The sequence below is a fragment of the Durio zibethinus genome, chromosome 20 (genome assembly GCF_047325235.1).
Source record: "Durio zibethinus cultivar Kanyao isolate XHJ-2024 chromosome 20, ASM4732523v1, whole genome shotgun sequence".
NCBI lineage: Eukaryota > Viridiplantae > Streptophyta > Magnoliopsida > Malvales > Malvaceae > Durio > Durio zibethinus.
This window is the reverse complement of record NC_143181.1, coordinates 9,891,587-9,906,535: the sequence shown is the minus strand read 5'-3', so window position 1 is coordinate 9,906,535 and position 14,949 is coordinate 9,891,587. Positions and strand designations below refer to the sequence as shown.

General features: G+C 24.7%; 1 protein-coding gene across 2 annotated transcripts; it reads right to left on the bottom strand.

The window, feature by feature from the left end:
• Positions 1-6,189: 6,189 nt before the first annotated feature.
• On the bottom strand, positions 6,190-14,090 carry LOC111315768 (sucrose transport protein SUC2-like). Of its 2 annotated transcripts, none has more exons than XM_022917768.2 (5): positions 13,869-14,090; positions 8,135-9,366; positions 7,362-7,425; positions 7,210-7,253; positions 6,190-6,547 (listed from the first exon to the last, which is right to left on the bottom strand). In XM_022917768.2, exons 2-5 carry the CDS (start codon positions 9,335-9,337, stop codon positions 6,374-6,376), a joined length of 1,485 nt encoding a protein of 494 aa, XP_022773503.2. In that variant the 5' UTR covers positions 9,338-9,366; positions 13,869-14,090; the 3' UTR covers positions 6,190-6,373. The 2 variants fall into 2 exon arrangements, with proteins under 2 accessions (XP_022773503.2, XP_022773502.2); XM_022917767.2 differs by having other exon boundaries at positions 8,135-9,359; positions 13,869-14,085.
• Between the last annotated feature and the right edge of the window lie 859 nt (positions 14,091-14,949).

The following is a 14,949-nucleotide window of genomic DNA, read 5'->3' as shown; positions in this document are numbered from 1 at the left end:
ATCAACATAATTATTTATGTTATAATAATATCCTATTACAGTTGTTCTTATATTCCATTACGTTTAGAATTATCATAATTCTTTCTTAGCATGTTATAAAACTTCTTATCCATTGTATACCAAATAATACCAATTTTACGTTTTTCTCACTTGTTTATGTTACCAATTTATTTTTTAATTTTTAGTTAATTTTTATATATACAAAAACAATAATTAGTTAAAATTTTATATTGCCATCATAATTATTTATATTATAATAATATATTTTTATAATTATTCTTATTTTTTATTACATTCAGAATTATCATAACTCTTTCTCAGTGTATTACGATACTTTTTACCTATTTTACACAAAATGATACTAATTTTATATTTCTCACTTGTTTATGTTATCGATTTGTTTTTTAATTAGTTTTTTTATATATATTTATATGAATGATGATTAATTAAAATTTTACGATGTTAACATAATTATTTATTTTATAATAAAATTTTTATAGGTTATTTTTAGTTTTCATTACGTTTAAAATTGTCATAACTCTTTGTTGTGTATTACGTCATTCATATACAATTTTCACTAAATGATACTAATTTTACATTTATTCTAACTTGATTATGTTACCAATATATCTTTTAATTTTTAGCTATTTTTCTTATATGTTTAAAAAATAATTAATTTAAAATTTAAGTTATCAACTTAATTATTTACGTTATAAGAATTTTTTATTATTGTTCTTACATTTAGAATTGTAAAGGCACTTTTTTAGTGTATTACAATATTTTTTATCCATTTCATACCAAATTATATTCATTTTATGTTTTTTTCTCATTTTTTTTACGTTATTTTATTTTTCAATTTTTACCTATTTTCCTTATATATTTAAAAATAATAATTAGTTAAAATTTTACATTATCAACATAATTATTTACATTACAACAATATTTTCTTACAATTATTTTTACTTTTTATTATGTTTAAAATTGTCATAATTCTTTTATAGTGTATTATAACACTTTTTACACATTTTATATCAAATGACACTAATTTTACGTTTCTTTTCACTTATTTACAATATTAATTTATTTTTTAATTCGTAACTATTTTCTTTATATATATAGGAATAATAATTAATTAAAAATTTATGTTATCAACTTAATTATTTACATTTCAATAATATCTTTTTACGGTTATTCTTTATTCATTATGTTTGAAATTATCATAGCTCTCTTTTTTGTGTTACGATACTTCTAATATATTTTACTATAAATAATTCAAATTTTTAAAATTCCTTTCACTTGCTTACATTAATAAATTTTTGTTTAATTTTTTTATTCTAAAATATCATTTCTTTTACATTATTTTTTATTCTTGAAAATGTTTTTTTTAACTATTTTTATTATATTTATAAAAAAATAATTAGTTTAAAATTTATGTTTTTAATTTAATTATTTACGTTAAATAATTATTTTCTTGCATTCAATTATGTTTAAAATTTTTATAACTTATTTTTTAATGTATTACAACAACTCCATTCTATTTTATATAAATTGATATAAATTTTATTACTTCTCCCATCTATTATGTTAATATTTTTTTAATTTTAAAATATAAATTCTTTTAACTTAATTTTTTCTTTGAAAGAATTTTATGTTAATATTTTTAATTTCTTTAGAATTATTTCTTTATTTTATAATATTTTATAGTTATTTTAGAAGATACCAATTACATTAAAAGAAATTTTTAAAAAAATTTTAATTATTATTTTTTTATTTTTAAATAATTTTATAAATATGTAATAAAGTGACAAATAAAAAACTATTACAGAAGGTGAAAATTATTTAAATTTTTTATAAAATTTTATAAATTTTATTTTCTAATTTTATTACCTGATTGTTTTTTATTGTTTTTTTTATTTTAGAATTTAATCAATGATTAATATATAATTATATAAATTTAATGATTATTATTTATTAATCTTATTGTAAATTTAGAAAACTTAAATTTATTATAAAAATCTCCATAAAAGCTAAAAGAAATTAATTATTATGATTTTCATGCATGCCAAAACAGATCTACATCAATAAATAACGTTATCGTAACTCACCGCAGAGTAAAAAAAAGAAATACAAAAAAGGAAAGAACTAGACAGGCTTAGTGGGCATTGAAGTGGTTGAATCTTAGACGTTGATTAGTTTAGGCGTTGGGTTTGGTTTTATCTTGTATAGCCCCACCATTACATAAAAGAAGGCTTGGTGTTCGACAGATATTGTGCTGAAGAATGGAGAATAACTTTTTTTTAAAAGAATGAGAACAATTTCTATTAAACTTTTGTGTAGTCACATGCGATTTTGAGAAGAATGAACAGTGATTATCCCATTAATTATGAAAACTTCTAAAATATATATGGATCTGCATATTCCGAAAAAATATTATTACAAACTTCAATGTTCTCAAAATAAATAAATAAAATAAAGAAAGAACACTCGTTCAAAAAATTAAAAAAAAAAATTTAGAGAGGAATTAAATTTGAATTTAATTTTAAGTTAAAAATTTTTTAATATATTTATACGATCGAGGGAATCAATTTATTTAATAATAAATATATATTTTTTAAAAAAATTTCAGTAAAATTTCAAAGGACTTAATTTTATTTTCTAAATTTCATTAGACTCTATATTGAAAAGATTTCAATACTATTAATTTCAAGGACTCAATGATTTCCTTTCTTTTATTTTTCTCTTATTTTCTTTGCAACAAATCATTTATCTTAAACCAAAAAACTTAAAATAATCAGTGCTGGTCGGTGAGAGTGTCTTTTTCCAACTTGAAATCTTGTCCAAGACAAAGACACATAAATACGCAAGTGCAAGACCCTTTACCTTTCTAGAAGCTGTCAGACAAAATAATCATGATGGGTTCTACTAGGTTTTGAAAACCACCCGAAGTCCAGAGCGAAAAAATATATAATTATATCTTTGAAACCAACCAATAAATTTGACGTCCTCCAAAGTCCAAAATTTCAATTTCCTGTCCATTATTTTTACCATTTGGTATGTTTTTAAGTTTGTTTCACATAGAATTCTTTTAATTTTTAGAGAAACATTTTCCTAAATTATTTCATTTTTTAGGAAAATATTTCCCTTAATTATTCTAATTAACAATTATTTTATTTTTATAACGAAATACTCTCATTATTTATTCTTTTATTTTTTAAAAAAACACTTTCATTACTTATCTTTTTTTTTTTTAAGAAAAATACCCACACTATTTGTTTTCTTGTTTTTAGGGAAACACTTTCATTGCTTGTTATATTTGATCATTCTTCCATTTTTTTAGAGAAACACTAATGTCATGAACAATGGTGAATCTAAAATTTCAAGTTAGACGTGGTCAAATTAAATAACAATTATAATTTGAAAATTTTCACTTAACTTATAATATGTTATTATTTTATTAAAAATTATAAAAATTTTAAGTAAAATATGATATTTCATAATGTAATCATAAGTAAGATATATAAAAAATTCAAATATTGAAATAAAATATATATATAACTATTTAAAATAAAAAAAAACAAACTCAAATAATTTTATTTAAAATTGTACATGACAATCTTTCATAAAACAAAAAAAAAAGTATTAGATTGAAAAGTTTTAGTAAATTTTCTTTCAATGTAATTAACAAGATTAAGATTTTCTTTTAATAAATATTGATAATTTTCTCAAATTTAAAAGTAAAAAGAACCTATAATTTACTATTAATGATTTCAAAATCAGAAAATAAAAATATTATGGTCAATAGCCTTATTATGAAAGAAGTTTTAATTACCCTTTGTGCCTTCATTATAATAGTCTCTCTAAGAAGGCAAGAGTATACTTTCTTTTGTAATAACTATAACGACTTGGTGCTAGATTTAAGTTTTTAAGGAATAGGACTTAGTGTTGGATTCAAGTTTTAAAGGAATAAAATTTGTCTCTTTATGTTCTATTAATCTCTTTTTTTTTTGGTTAAACTTCTTTGAATAGTTTTTGACTTTTTAACGTGGGTCGTATTTAATAAATATATTTATTTTTTTAAATTTTTAATGAGAACTAAATTATAAATATTAATATTTTTTATAAATTAATTGGAATTTGAGAACTAAATTTTTTTATCTTAAAAGTTTTTTTTTTTTGAAAATTACAAGTACAAATTATAATTATAATTAAGTATTACATAATTGAATAATCAAACAAATAAACTAATCAAGAAATTAGAGCATAATTAAACAAATCCAACATAAAATTGAAACAAATTCAAGTATAATGAAGTTTAAAGATTCTAAACATTTATAATCACAAAGAATAACTTTTTTATGTTTTAAGGAAGGGCCATTTTTTATTTCTAAAAGGAACACTTATAAATTATATACACATTATATCAATATGTATTAGAGGGTTTAAAAAATCTTGGGTGGTGGGGGGGGGGGGAGAGAGGGGGTTTTCATGTGGCTCTGCCACTGGTCATGACTTACACTTTCATGCATTATATGTCTTACAAGCAATTATTTCATATATTTACATTAAAATTTGCCTATTTTATGCATGGAACATTCTTTGATTTTATCAAAGAAATTTCATGCAAGGGGCGACAAACCCACCCATGTGCAGAAAAAATATATATAATTTTTATTCTACACAAGATTTTCATGAAATATACATTACTCATCTTTAAACTATGAAGATATCTTGTTTATTTATATATTTTATTTTTTAACTATTTCATTATATCAGTACATAAGAATTTCTTATATTAAGAATTCTTATTCAAAGAGCAAAATATAAATGCTTGATTTTGGTTATTAATATTTTATTTCATTAAAATTTTTTAAAAAAATTATTAAAATTAAGGATAAGTTAAAACAAGTAATAAAGCTATTTCATCAAAACTTGTTTCACAAAATAGTTGTTCATAGAACAACTATTTATGGAGCAGTTGCTAGAACAACTATTTATGGAGCAGTTGCCCACAAAATAACTCCTTCGTGGAGCACCACCTTCACGAAATAATTTTTCCAAGAAATAACACCTACACTTTCGCCAAAAGCTCTTTCAACAAAAGTTGCTTCATTGAGAAATATTCTACAATTGACACTTCATCGAATGTTATCTCATCAAAAAAAAAATGAAAAAACTCCAAAATATGAAAATGTTTTTAGATAAATTTCACTATTGAAATGTTTCAAAGATCTTTTGCTCGATAGATTAAATATGAAAATAATTAAGAGATCTTCTCTTAACTTTTCTTTGAAGTATGAAGTTTTCCTTTTCCTTTCAGAATAAATACTAAACTTCTATGTTTATTATATCTATCATAAAAAGCTACTTAAACTCTCATTAACAATGCATTAACTTTTTTTGTAATAGTAAATTCCACCATCATTCATATTTAATACTCAAATATGTAACTTTTATTCTTAGAACCTATAAATAAGAGTTTCCACAATTTATTTGAGAGGCTTTTAGATTTTAACTAATTTCTCACAATTTTCTTTCAAACTCTCTCTACAATTCCTTCTTTCTAAATTCCTTTCTAAATCCTATTTTATCCTTTACTCAGTCTTATTTTATGATTCACCACCACCTGCTGCTATGTACTCAACACTTCAAAGTCTACTTCAGTCTTCTTCTTCATCATCTCGTAGCACATTCCGTTCTACTTGTTTATAAAACTTTCTCACCTCACCAAAATACCCTTTTATAGAAGGTAAAAACAATAGTGCAAATAAAAGCCCTCTAGAATTTAACCATATAAATCCCTATATATATATATATATATATATATATAAAATGTTAATTAAAACTTCGATGAAGTTTTGATAAAAAAAAAAGAAAGGAATGGATCTTGTAGAATTTTTAAAAAGTATTTTGATTTCTTTTGAAAGTAGATGATTATTCATCTGCTTCTCATCATGTTCTATGAATAATCAGAACATTGAAGAATATCTATAAAGGTATTTAGAGAATCAATATGATTTTATATCCGTTTGCTTCATTTGAAGAAAGTATAAAAATGTAAAATAATCTGTATGCAACAGAAATTTACTATGATTCATTAAAGTAGACAGATGAATATATATATATATATATATATATATATTGATATCTGTTCAATGTTCTAAGTTCTGATACATAAAAACATAGCTTAGATTGTAGAAATAAAAGGATTTCCCTGCAATTCCCTATATATATAAACTCTTACAAATACATAGGAAGGCATGGGACGGGACATGATTGCGTTGCATCAAAGCAAATATTAATACATAAAACTACATAAAACAAATTAAACTAAAAATGGTGGCGGAGGCAGAGTTTGAGACGGTTGCTTGATTTATTAGTGGCCACCAGCCATTCCTGGCGAAAGAGATATTTGTTTAGGTGGGTTTGGCAGTGCCAACATTGCCAAGAACGCACTGACAGCAGCCGCAATGGAGCCCAACACAAAGGCGGGCAAATTGCCGCCCCCAAATGCTGCATCCAGTGGTCCGCTGACTACCGATACAAACATCTGCCGTTTACAGACAAAATGCAATACTTAATCCAATAATTTTAAACCCGACATAATTATATTACACAAAAATAATATGAAAAAAATGAAAATTATATAATTTAAAAGTTTAGTAAAAGTTATATATAAATTTTACAAAAATATATATATTTAATGTTTGATATATCACATATATAAACTATAAACGAATTATTATGTCTAATTTTAAGACTTAATTAACTCTTGTTATCTATTTTTAGAAGGTGTAAACCATTTTTTAAGGTAGATTTCCCATTTTTTTTATTAAAAAATAAATGAATCTAAGAGGAGAGATCCGTTTATAATAATGTAAGTTTTATATTTTTTTGTCATTGAATCAAAATAAATAAGATTAAAAATATTGTTTTAATTCAAATTATATTTTATTGGGTTGAATTTTAAAATATTATTTTAATCAAAATAGCTAATATTAAAATATATTAAGTTTAACACGCATATATAAAATTTTTTAAGCTATAAAGTGTTTATAATTTTGAAAAGTAGAAAACTTTACCAAATAGTAACATATTCTAATTCCCACTATATTATAAATTATCCACATATTTAGCCTTTTCCCTGGCACCCAATCTTTTTTGAAGGCATCAAATGCAAAGAAGATATGATAAAAGTGGGGGAATTTTCACCTGTGGGATAACTATCGACATGTTGAGCACTCCTAGAGAGAGACCTACCATGTTCAGAACGTCATTAAAATCAGTAAGCGAGATGAGAAGCCTCCTGATATAAGATAGTTAACACACCAAAACTGAAGCAACAAAAGGTCACTAGACTTTACCTTGACCACCACCTGCATTAGAGCAATAGATGGATGCCAAAGCGAATGGAATGCTGTATGTTACCTGCATAAAGCCAGGGTTGTTATAATATATAGCTTGTGATTATTAGGATTAAGTTACCCTTTTGTGTGGGAATAAATTTGTTCATTGAAGCTTGAAAAGTGACATTTAGTTATTTTTTGATAAAAAAATTCAAGATGAGAGGAGATTATTTTACTTCAAGATTAGGATAGATAGTAAGTTTAAAAAATTTTATATTGAATTTATAAATCTTGCATCAAAATAAATTACTGACAGCAGAATCAAACCTAAATTTTAACAGCAAAGTTTAAATTCCTTAAGTTAAAATTAACAGAGTAATTTTTTTTATATGTTGTTGTCTATACTTGTAAAAAATACTATTAATATATATTAATAAGTTTGTAACAGATGAATAAAACTGATTTTGGTAAGCTATCAATTTCTAAACCTCAAGGATCAAATCATTTTTTATTCAAATGACATGATATTTTTGTAGTTTTGCCCTATCTGATTTATATATATGTAGAAATAGATGAAAGAAGATAATGTTGTTGTCTATACTTGTAAAAAATACTATTAATATATATTAGTAAGTTTGTAACGGATGAATAAAACTGATTTTGGTAAGCTATCAATTTCTAAACCTCAAGGATCAAATCATTTTTTATTCAAATGACATGATATTTTTGTAGTTTTGCCCTATCTGATTTATATATATGTAGAATTAGATGAAAGAAGATAAGGAGCTAACCGCGAGTGGAACACCCAAGAGTCCAAACGCAGCCAAAGCATAGCCTTTGATGTTTAGTGGAGGGTGGACGAGATCGGGCCCATTGTGTTTTCTCCAAGCCTCAGCTATCTTGGTAATCAAAACCGTCGATGCCAGGCATGCGCACAATATGAAGTTCACAATACCCCACAAGTTTTTGACACCACCAATCAAGCGGCCCACGGGTTCCAGCACAAGTGAAGTTAACCCCAAGATAATAGAGTTAATCATCAACCCCAATGCTCCTGCTCGCACTCCATCTCCGTAAATCTTAACTTCATGTGCATTTCCCTTTACCTTGCCTCCATAAACCTCTGTCCCCATCCAATCAGTGTCAAACAACAAGAATGGAAACCAAGCTATCCAGTTGAGGCAAGTGACAAGAAGCAAGATCCACATTGGCTTCTTCAAAGTCTTGAAAGCTGTCACAATCTCCCCAATGAAAGGAGCCGGTGCTTTGGTTTCTTCCTCTTGGACTTGCTTGGTTAAGGGATCCTCCTTCACTGTCGTAATCGCGGTTACAGTCACTAACAAGAGGATCATAATGTCAATGGTGAAGCAAGACTTGAGGTTTGCACAGTAAACATCACAGGCTTTAGTTCTTGTGAAGGGGAAGATCTTGTAAAGATGTGAGTAAGAACCAGCTGCATAACCCAAGACGTTCCCAACAGCCATGAAAAACGAGAACCAACCATTTGCAGTTCTCATCTTTTTATGGTCATTGGCTGAGAGGTCAGCAAGAAGAGCACGACATGGACCTTGTAACATGTTGTTAGCCACATCAAGAATCCAAAACCCAACAACAAAGATGGCAACCGCTCTTGGTTTAGTGGATTTCTCCAAGGAATCACCAGCATGGTGACCAATATCTTTGGCGAAACCGATAAGGAAGACAGCAATAGAGACAAAGGTAGCTCCAGCAGCAATAAAAGGTCTGCGGCGACCAAAACGAGAGGTGCAACGGTCACTGTTGTAGCCTACAATGGGTTGAACAAGAAGGCCAGAAATGGGGCCACAAAGCCAAATGAAAGCAGCCCAGGTGTGAGGGACGCCAAGGGTTTGGACGTATGGTGTTAGAAGGGACAGCTGCAGAGCCCATCCGAACTGGATGCCGGCGGCAATGGATGCAACTATCACAATCTTCCTTAGCGGGCTTGGAGACTGGATGATATCTCCGTTTTCCATTTGGTTTCCAATTACAGTCTACCTGTAAACTGTATTCCTTAGTATTATTAATAATATAAATTCTGTCTCTATGAGATGATTAAGTGAGATATAGAATCATGTTATAATTATCCTTTGATCAGTGCAATCAGTCACATGTATAAACTTTTTCAAAGAAGTGGGTCTTTTAAAAAAAAAAAGTAAATAAAAAATTTAAGAGCTTATATGTAATGTATAATTATGTCTAGATTTTATACCTGATCAATGAATCATATGATATTATATTATTAATGAATAAATATAAATTTTTATAAAACATTAAAATAAATATACAAAAACTTTTTTCTGATTTTATGAATCAAATAAATTATATGATTCACTAATGATATATGTATAAAATTTATATATCGATAATGAAACAAGAACAAACTCTAATCACAATATATGTTTACAAATTAGTGTTTCATTTAACTTCGTTAAATCCATGGTAATAAGTTTTATCATTGTGGTTCAATATGTCCTTCAAGCTCTATTAAATAATCAAATAATGATTTTATTAATAGATTTATAAATTTTCCACTTGATGATTAAATACAAAATAATAAATTAATATATATATTCACTTAAGTGAATATGTGTTAACTATATATATATAAGTTTAGTTTTAAAGTTTTAAAACTTCTTTGCGAAATTATAAGATGATAATATGTACCAAATATAAATGGTGTGAAAGCACTTTCCGACCATGTGTTGAAAAAGTTAGATGAAATTAAAGACAAAAGATTACACGTTTGAATTCCATGTTTGTAATCATTTCGAAAATATAATTTTTCTCAAAGGTCCTTTTGGGACAACTACTTTCTTTTTTTAATTTTTATTTTAATTTTTGGACACGAGAAGCTTATGCTAAAGTTTGATATTGATCCAATTTTAAATTCTTGAGATGATTCTGGACCAAGTGAATAATTAAGTTCTGAAAAGTTCAATCCATTCATTAATTACCAAAAAAAAAAAAAAAAAAGAAAAGCTTTGAAAGGCAATTGATTATTATTTCATAAGATGTATATATTGGTTAAGACTTTTAAAAATTATAAATTTGAAAAAATTTAAATGCATAATTTATGTTTTTCTCAAACAAATTAACTTGAAGAGTTAAAAATAAATTAAATATTAAAAAGTTGTTCTTTCTATACTTAAATTTAGCACACAATTTGTAGCTGTATATCTCTCCGAATTAGAGGTGAAAAGCAGGCTCTTTTCGTTAAAGGAAATTGAATTACTAAGGTTTGGATATGGTTAGTAGCACAAAAAATAGCACCATATTTACAAAAGGAGTTGGTATATTTGTCCTATTTTTTTTATTAAAGCTTAATTTCTTTTTGAGGGAAATTTCCATTGCAGAGGAAAAAAAACATACAATGCGTTCAATTAGTGATTGATAAAAATAATTTAGCAGTTCAATTACTATTTGTCATTTAATTAAATTATTAAAAATAATAACTCAATGAAATTTAATGAATAATATTTTTGTAAATGAAGTATATATATGACTTATTGGTTTAATAAATATAAAAAGATATAATTTTTTCATTTAGAAAACAATATTTTTATTATATGGGCATTTTTATTTTAATTAATTAATTTATTTGAAGGGACCAAAAATAAAAAGTAAATAATTTTTGGTATATTATTATAAGATTATTATTATTATTATTCATTTCTTGATATGTATACTTTTTAAAAAATTAGTAAATCTTAGAAAATAGAGATTGAAATAATTAACTTAATAAGGTAACAAATCCTGGAAATTAAACTTTAACTATTAAAATATTTTTAAAATAAAATAAAATTTTAAAATTTAATTAATATACATTATTTATTAATATTGAAAAATATTCTCAAATAAAAATCAAATAATTTAAAATTTATATCTAAAATCAAATTCGAAATTAATCGTATCACAATCCAGACGAATGGATGGATCCATGGACACCTATTACTGTGATATGGTTAGGCTAGTCATGTTCTCATCCTTTTTCCTCGTGATTGGCTGTGTGGTAAGGTCGGAACCAGCCATGCGACAGGCAATTGACTGGCCACGACCGCAGTAATATTTGCGGTCCAAACAAATCGTGGGATTTGTAAAATATATATAAACTGAATTAAGAACTGATTGGCAAATATGGTTATGAAATTTAACTGATTAAACTATAAATTTTTTCATTCCTTTTCTATTTTTTCCTCCCTACCAATAAATTTTAGGATAAAATTTATAATTGATCGCTCAATTATATGAGTCTTTAAAAAATGATTATTTAACTATTAATTTTTTCAATTAATCACTTAAATTTAAATAAATATTTTTATCATTCAACCATTAATATTTAACAATGTGTTGAAATGATATTATCACATCCATGAGCCTGTGTTTTATAATATTATCAAATCAATAATCATATCACATGATATATTGATAACTAAAATAAAAATTTATATAAAGTTTCATGTGATATTTGATAGTTGACGTAACAATGTCACATTATTATTTAATTAAAATTTAACAGTCGAGTGATAAAAAATATTTATTTGAACTTAAATGAGTAAAATAAAAAATTAATAATTAAATAATTATTTTAAAAAGATTCTTATGGTTAGTAACTAATAGTTTTATCTTAAATCCTAAATGATTATGGGTTTTTGGTTTTAAAGGAAGTATGTGAAAAGAGCCAAAGAACTAATTTTAAAAAAATAGTAAAATTTTGACCTTTTATATGATAAAAAATTTACTTAATTAACAAAAGTAAGAATTTTGTTTAGGTAATATCAAAGAAAATATCAACCATTATTTGCTACTTTTGCTTTTACTTTATAATCAAATAATAAGGTAAGCAACAAGTCAAATGGGTTTGTGATCAATAGAAACGCTAGCCTTAATTAAAAATACATGTATATTTATATATGATAAATTGTTAGTATATTTATATATATATACACCATAACAAAAGTTGAAAGGAATTTTTTTTATGAAAAGTTTAAGAGAATCTCAGAATAAATACTCATAGTTTGAAATTAAAGTGTTAACTGTCTCGTGATTATTAATAGAATTTTTAATTTTTAATTTTAATAATTAAAATTAAACTCTTAATTGGTATAAAAAATTAAATTTGTTTAAGGATCAAATTATGAAGGATGTTCATTCGACTGATTCGATTAATTTCAAATCGAATTACTTAAAATCAAATTAACCTAATTATATTATTTTATTTTTATTATCCGAATCAAATTTTTTAATTTTTAAAATTAATCGATCAAAATTAATTCGATCGGTTAAGTTAATTTTTTTGATTAATTGAATAATAAAATACATTATATTTTAAAGTCTTATTTTCACATATATGAAACAATTTAAATAAATCCAACAAAGATATTTAAATACTAAAATATTAAGTTAAAAACTCTAATAACTTAAAATGAAATGGACAAATTCATTTATTTTTAGTTTTATAAATAGGTTTTATAATATTTTGGTTATTTTGATTAGTTCGATTTTCAAATCGAATTAATGTAAAAATTAAAAAATTTTTAAAATCATTTTCGATAATCAATCAAAATTAATTCAATGATTAATCGATTAATTAAATCAAATTGATTCGATTGATTAATTTAATTAAAACTAAATTATAAATACGTCTACAACTCATTCGATCTACTTAACTTAGACTTAGATTTGTAAGGCATAAGACTTAATTTATCAAGACATGAATATTACTATTTAATTAATAAAAATAAATCTTTATTTAAATTTATTTTTAAAATATATTTAAGATATTAAAATATTTTCATAATTAAATATATAAATAAACGCAACAAATTGAACTCGATTTCTTTTTTTTTTCTTTTCATTTTTCTAAGAACAAATTAAAAGAAATTAACTTGTTATTAATAGTTTCTTCACCAATCACAAATTACCAAGTGACATCCACGTGAAAATTTAAAAATTATTCAAAATTTTTATTTTAAACTTGACTTACACATGACATAATTTTATTGGTCAAATATCATATCGATAGATTGATTAACAATGTTAGTTCATAGTTCAAAACATTATGCAGTTTGAAAGTTCAAGAACATATTTATATTCAAATACAAATTTGTATATTTTTGTTCATATTTCGAGTATCAAAACCTCATTAACTAAAAAATCAAGAGTTTTCATTCTCTTCAAAATAATATAAAAGCTAAACCTCAATTATTGCACATGCCTACAGTTGCTCGAATACACTGCACAACAATTTGGATAGCACACTAAAGTTGTTTTTCCCTTTTTCTGAAAAAAAGATTGCAAAGCTTTGAAAACAAATGGTTTAAGATTAAACATGAAATATTATGACTTAAACATTAGCATATCAAATCATTCCTTTTCCAACTTAACTATATGACTTTTGTTAGAAAGACAAAGCATATACATGAGACTGACAAGTAACATTTCATAAAACAATAATATCAAATCTTTGGTTCCATGACTTTCTTGGGAAAGCTTAAAAAAACTTACCAACTTTTCCAGCTATAGTTATAAGCTGCAACGCTTGCTGTTATTTTGCTTCAAATTCCACCACCCTTCTGATCTCTTCTAAGTTCTCTTTTCCTGTCAAAGCTTTGTTGAGGGTTGAGAATGCATGAAAGTAAGAATCAATATGTATAGGATTGGCTTGAACCAAGCTCAATAACAATACATGCTTTATCTTTGTACTTCTCTATAGGAAATGGATAGTTCAATCATGCTAGCTGACTTGAATTTATACTTGTTTGGCTGCAAAGAAAATATTCTTAGTATAGTTATTAACAGATATTATTATGGGCAATGAAATTTTTCTGGAAGGAGATTCTTTTTTTTTTCTTTTTTTTTTTTTAAATAAAATGATTTGAAACGAAGAATATATACGAACTCATCTAGCAAAAAATTCACAATTCTGACAAGGAAAAAAAAGATAATATAATTAAAGAAAATAATTAATCACAATTAAGTATATATAATGACTCATATAGCAAGAATTTTAATCATTTGGGAGTTGGGACCAATGAGATTGCAAAGACAAAGGTGTTGGCAAAGATAAAGATGTCAATATTGCTTGGTTGTAATTGCTTTGTTTGTCTTTGTTCTTCTGCTGTTTTTGTTCTACGCTAACCATAATCCACACTGTTCTTTTATTCTCTTTTCCTTTTATTGCAATAAATTTGGCTTCTTGCTTTTAAAAGGAAAATTTTGGTCCAACTGTTAAGGGAGAAAGGTAAATGTTAAGGGGGGCAGCACTTATTTTCTGACTCTATTTTTGAGTAAAAATAGAAATAATTGTTCACAACATTTGATCTATTTATAAAAATTTTAATTATTATATCTGTTCCAATTAGAACTAATAGTTTTAAGTATAATGTGATGATTGATATGAAAAAATAAAAATAAAAATAATATAATTTAAAATTTTAATAAAAATTATATATAAATTAAAAAAATTAAATTAAAAATAAAATTTATATTTTACGTATCAATATAAATTTTGATAAAATAATTTTTATTTTTAACACAAAATAGATATGACGTAAATATAGGCGTTATCCAATCTTAACTCCAAGAC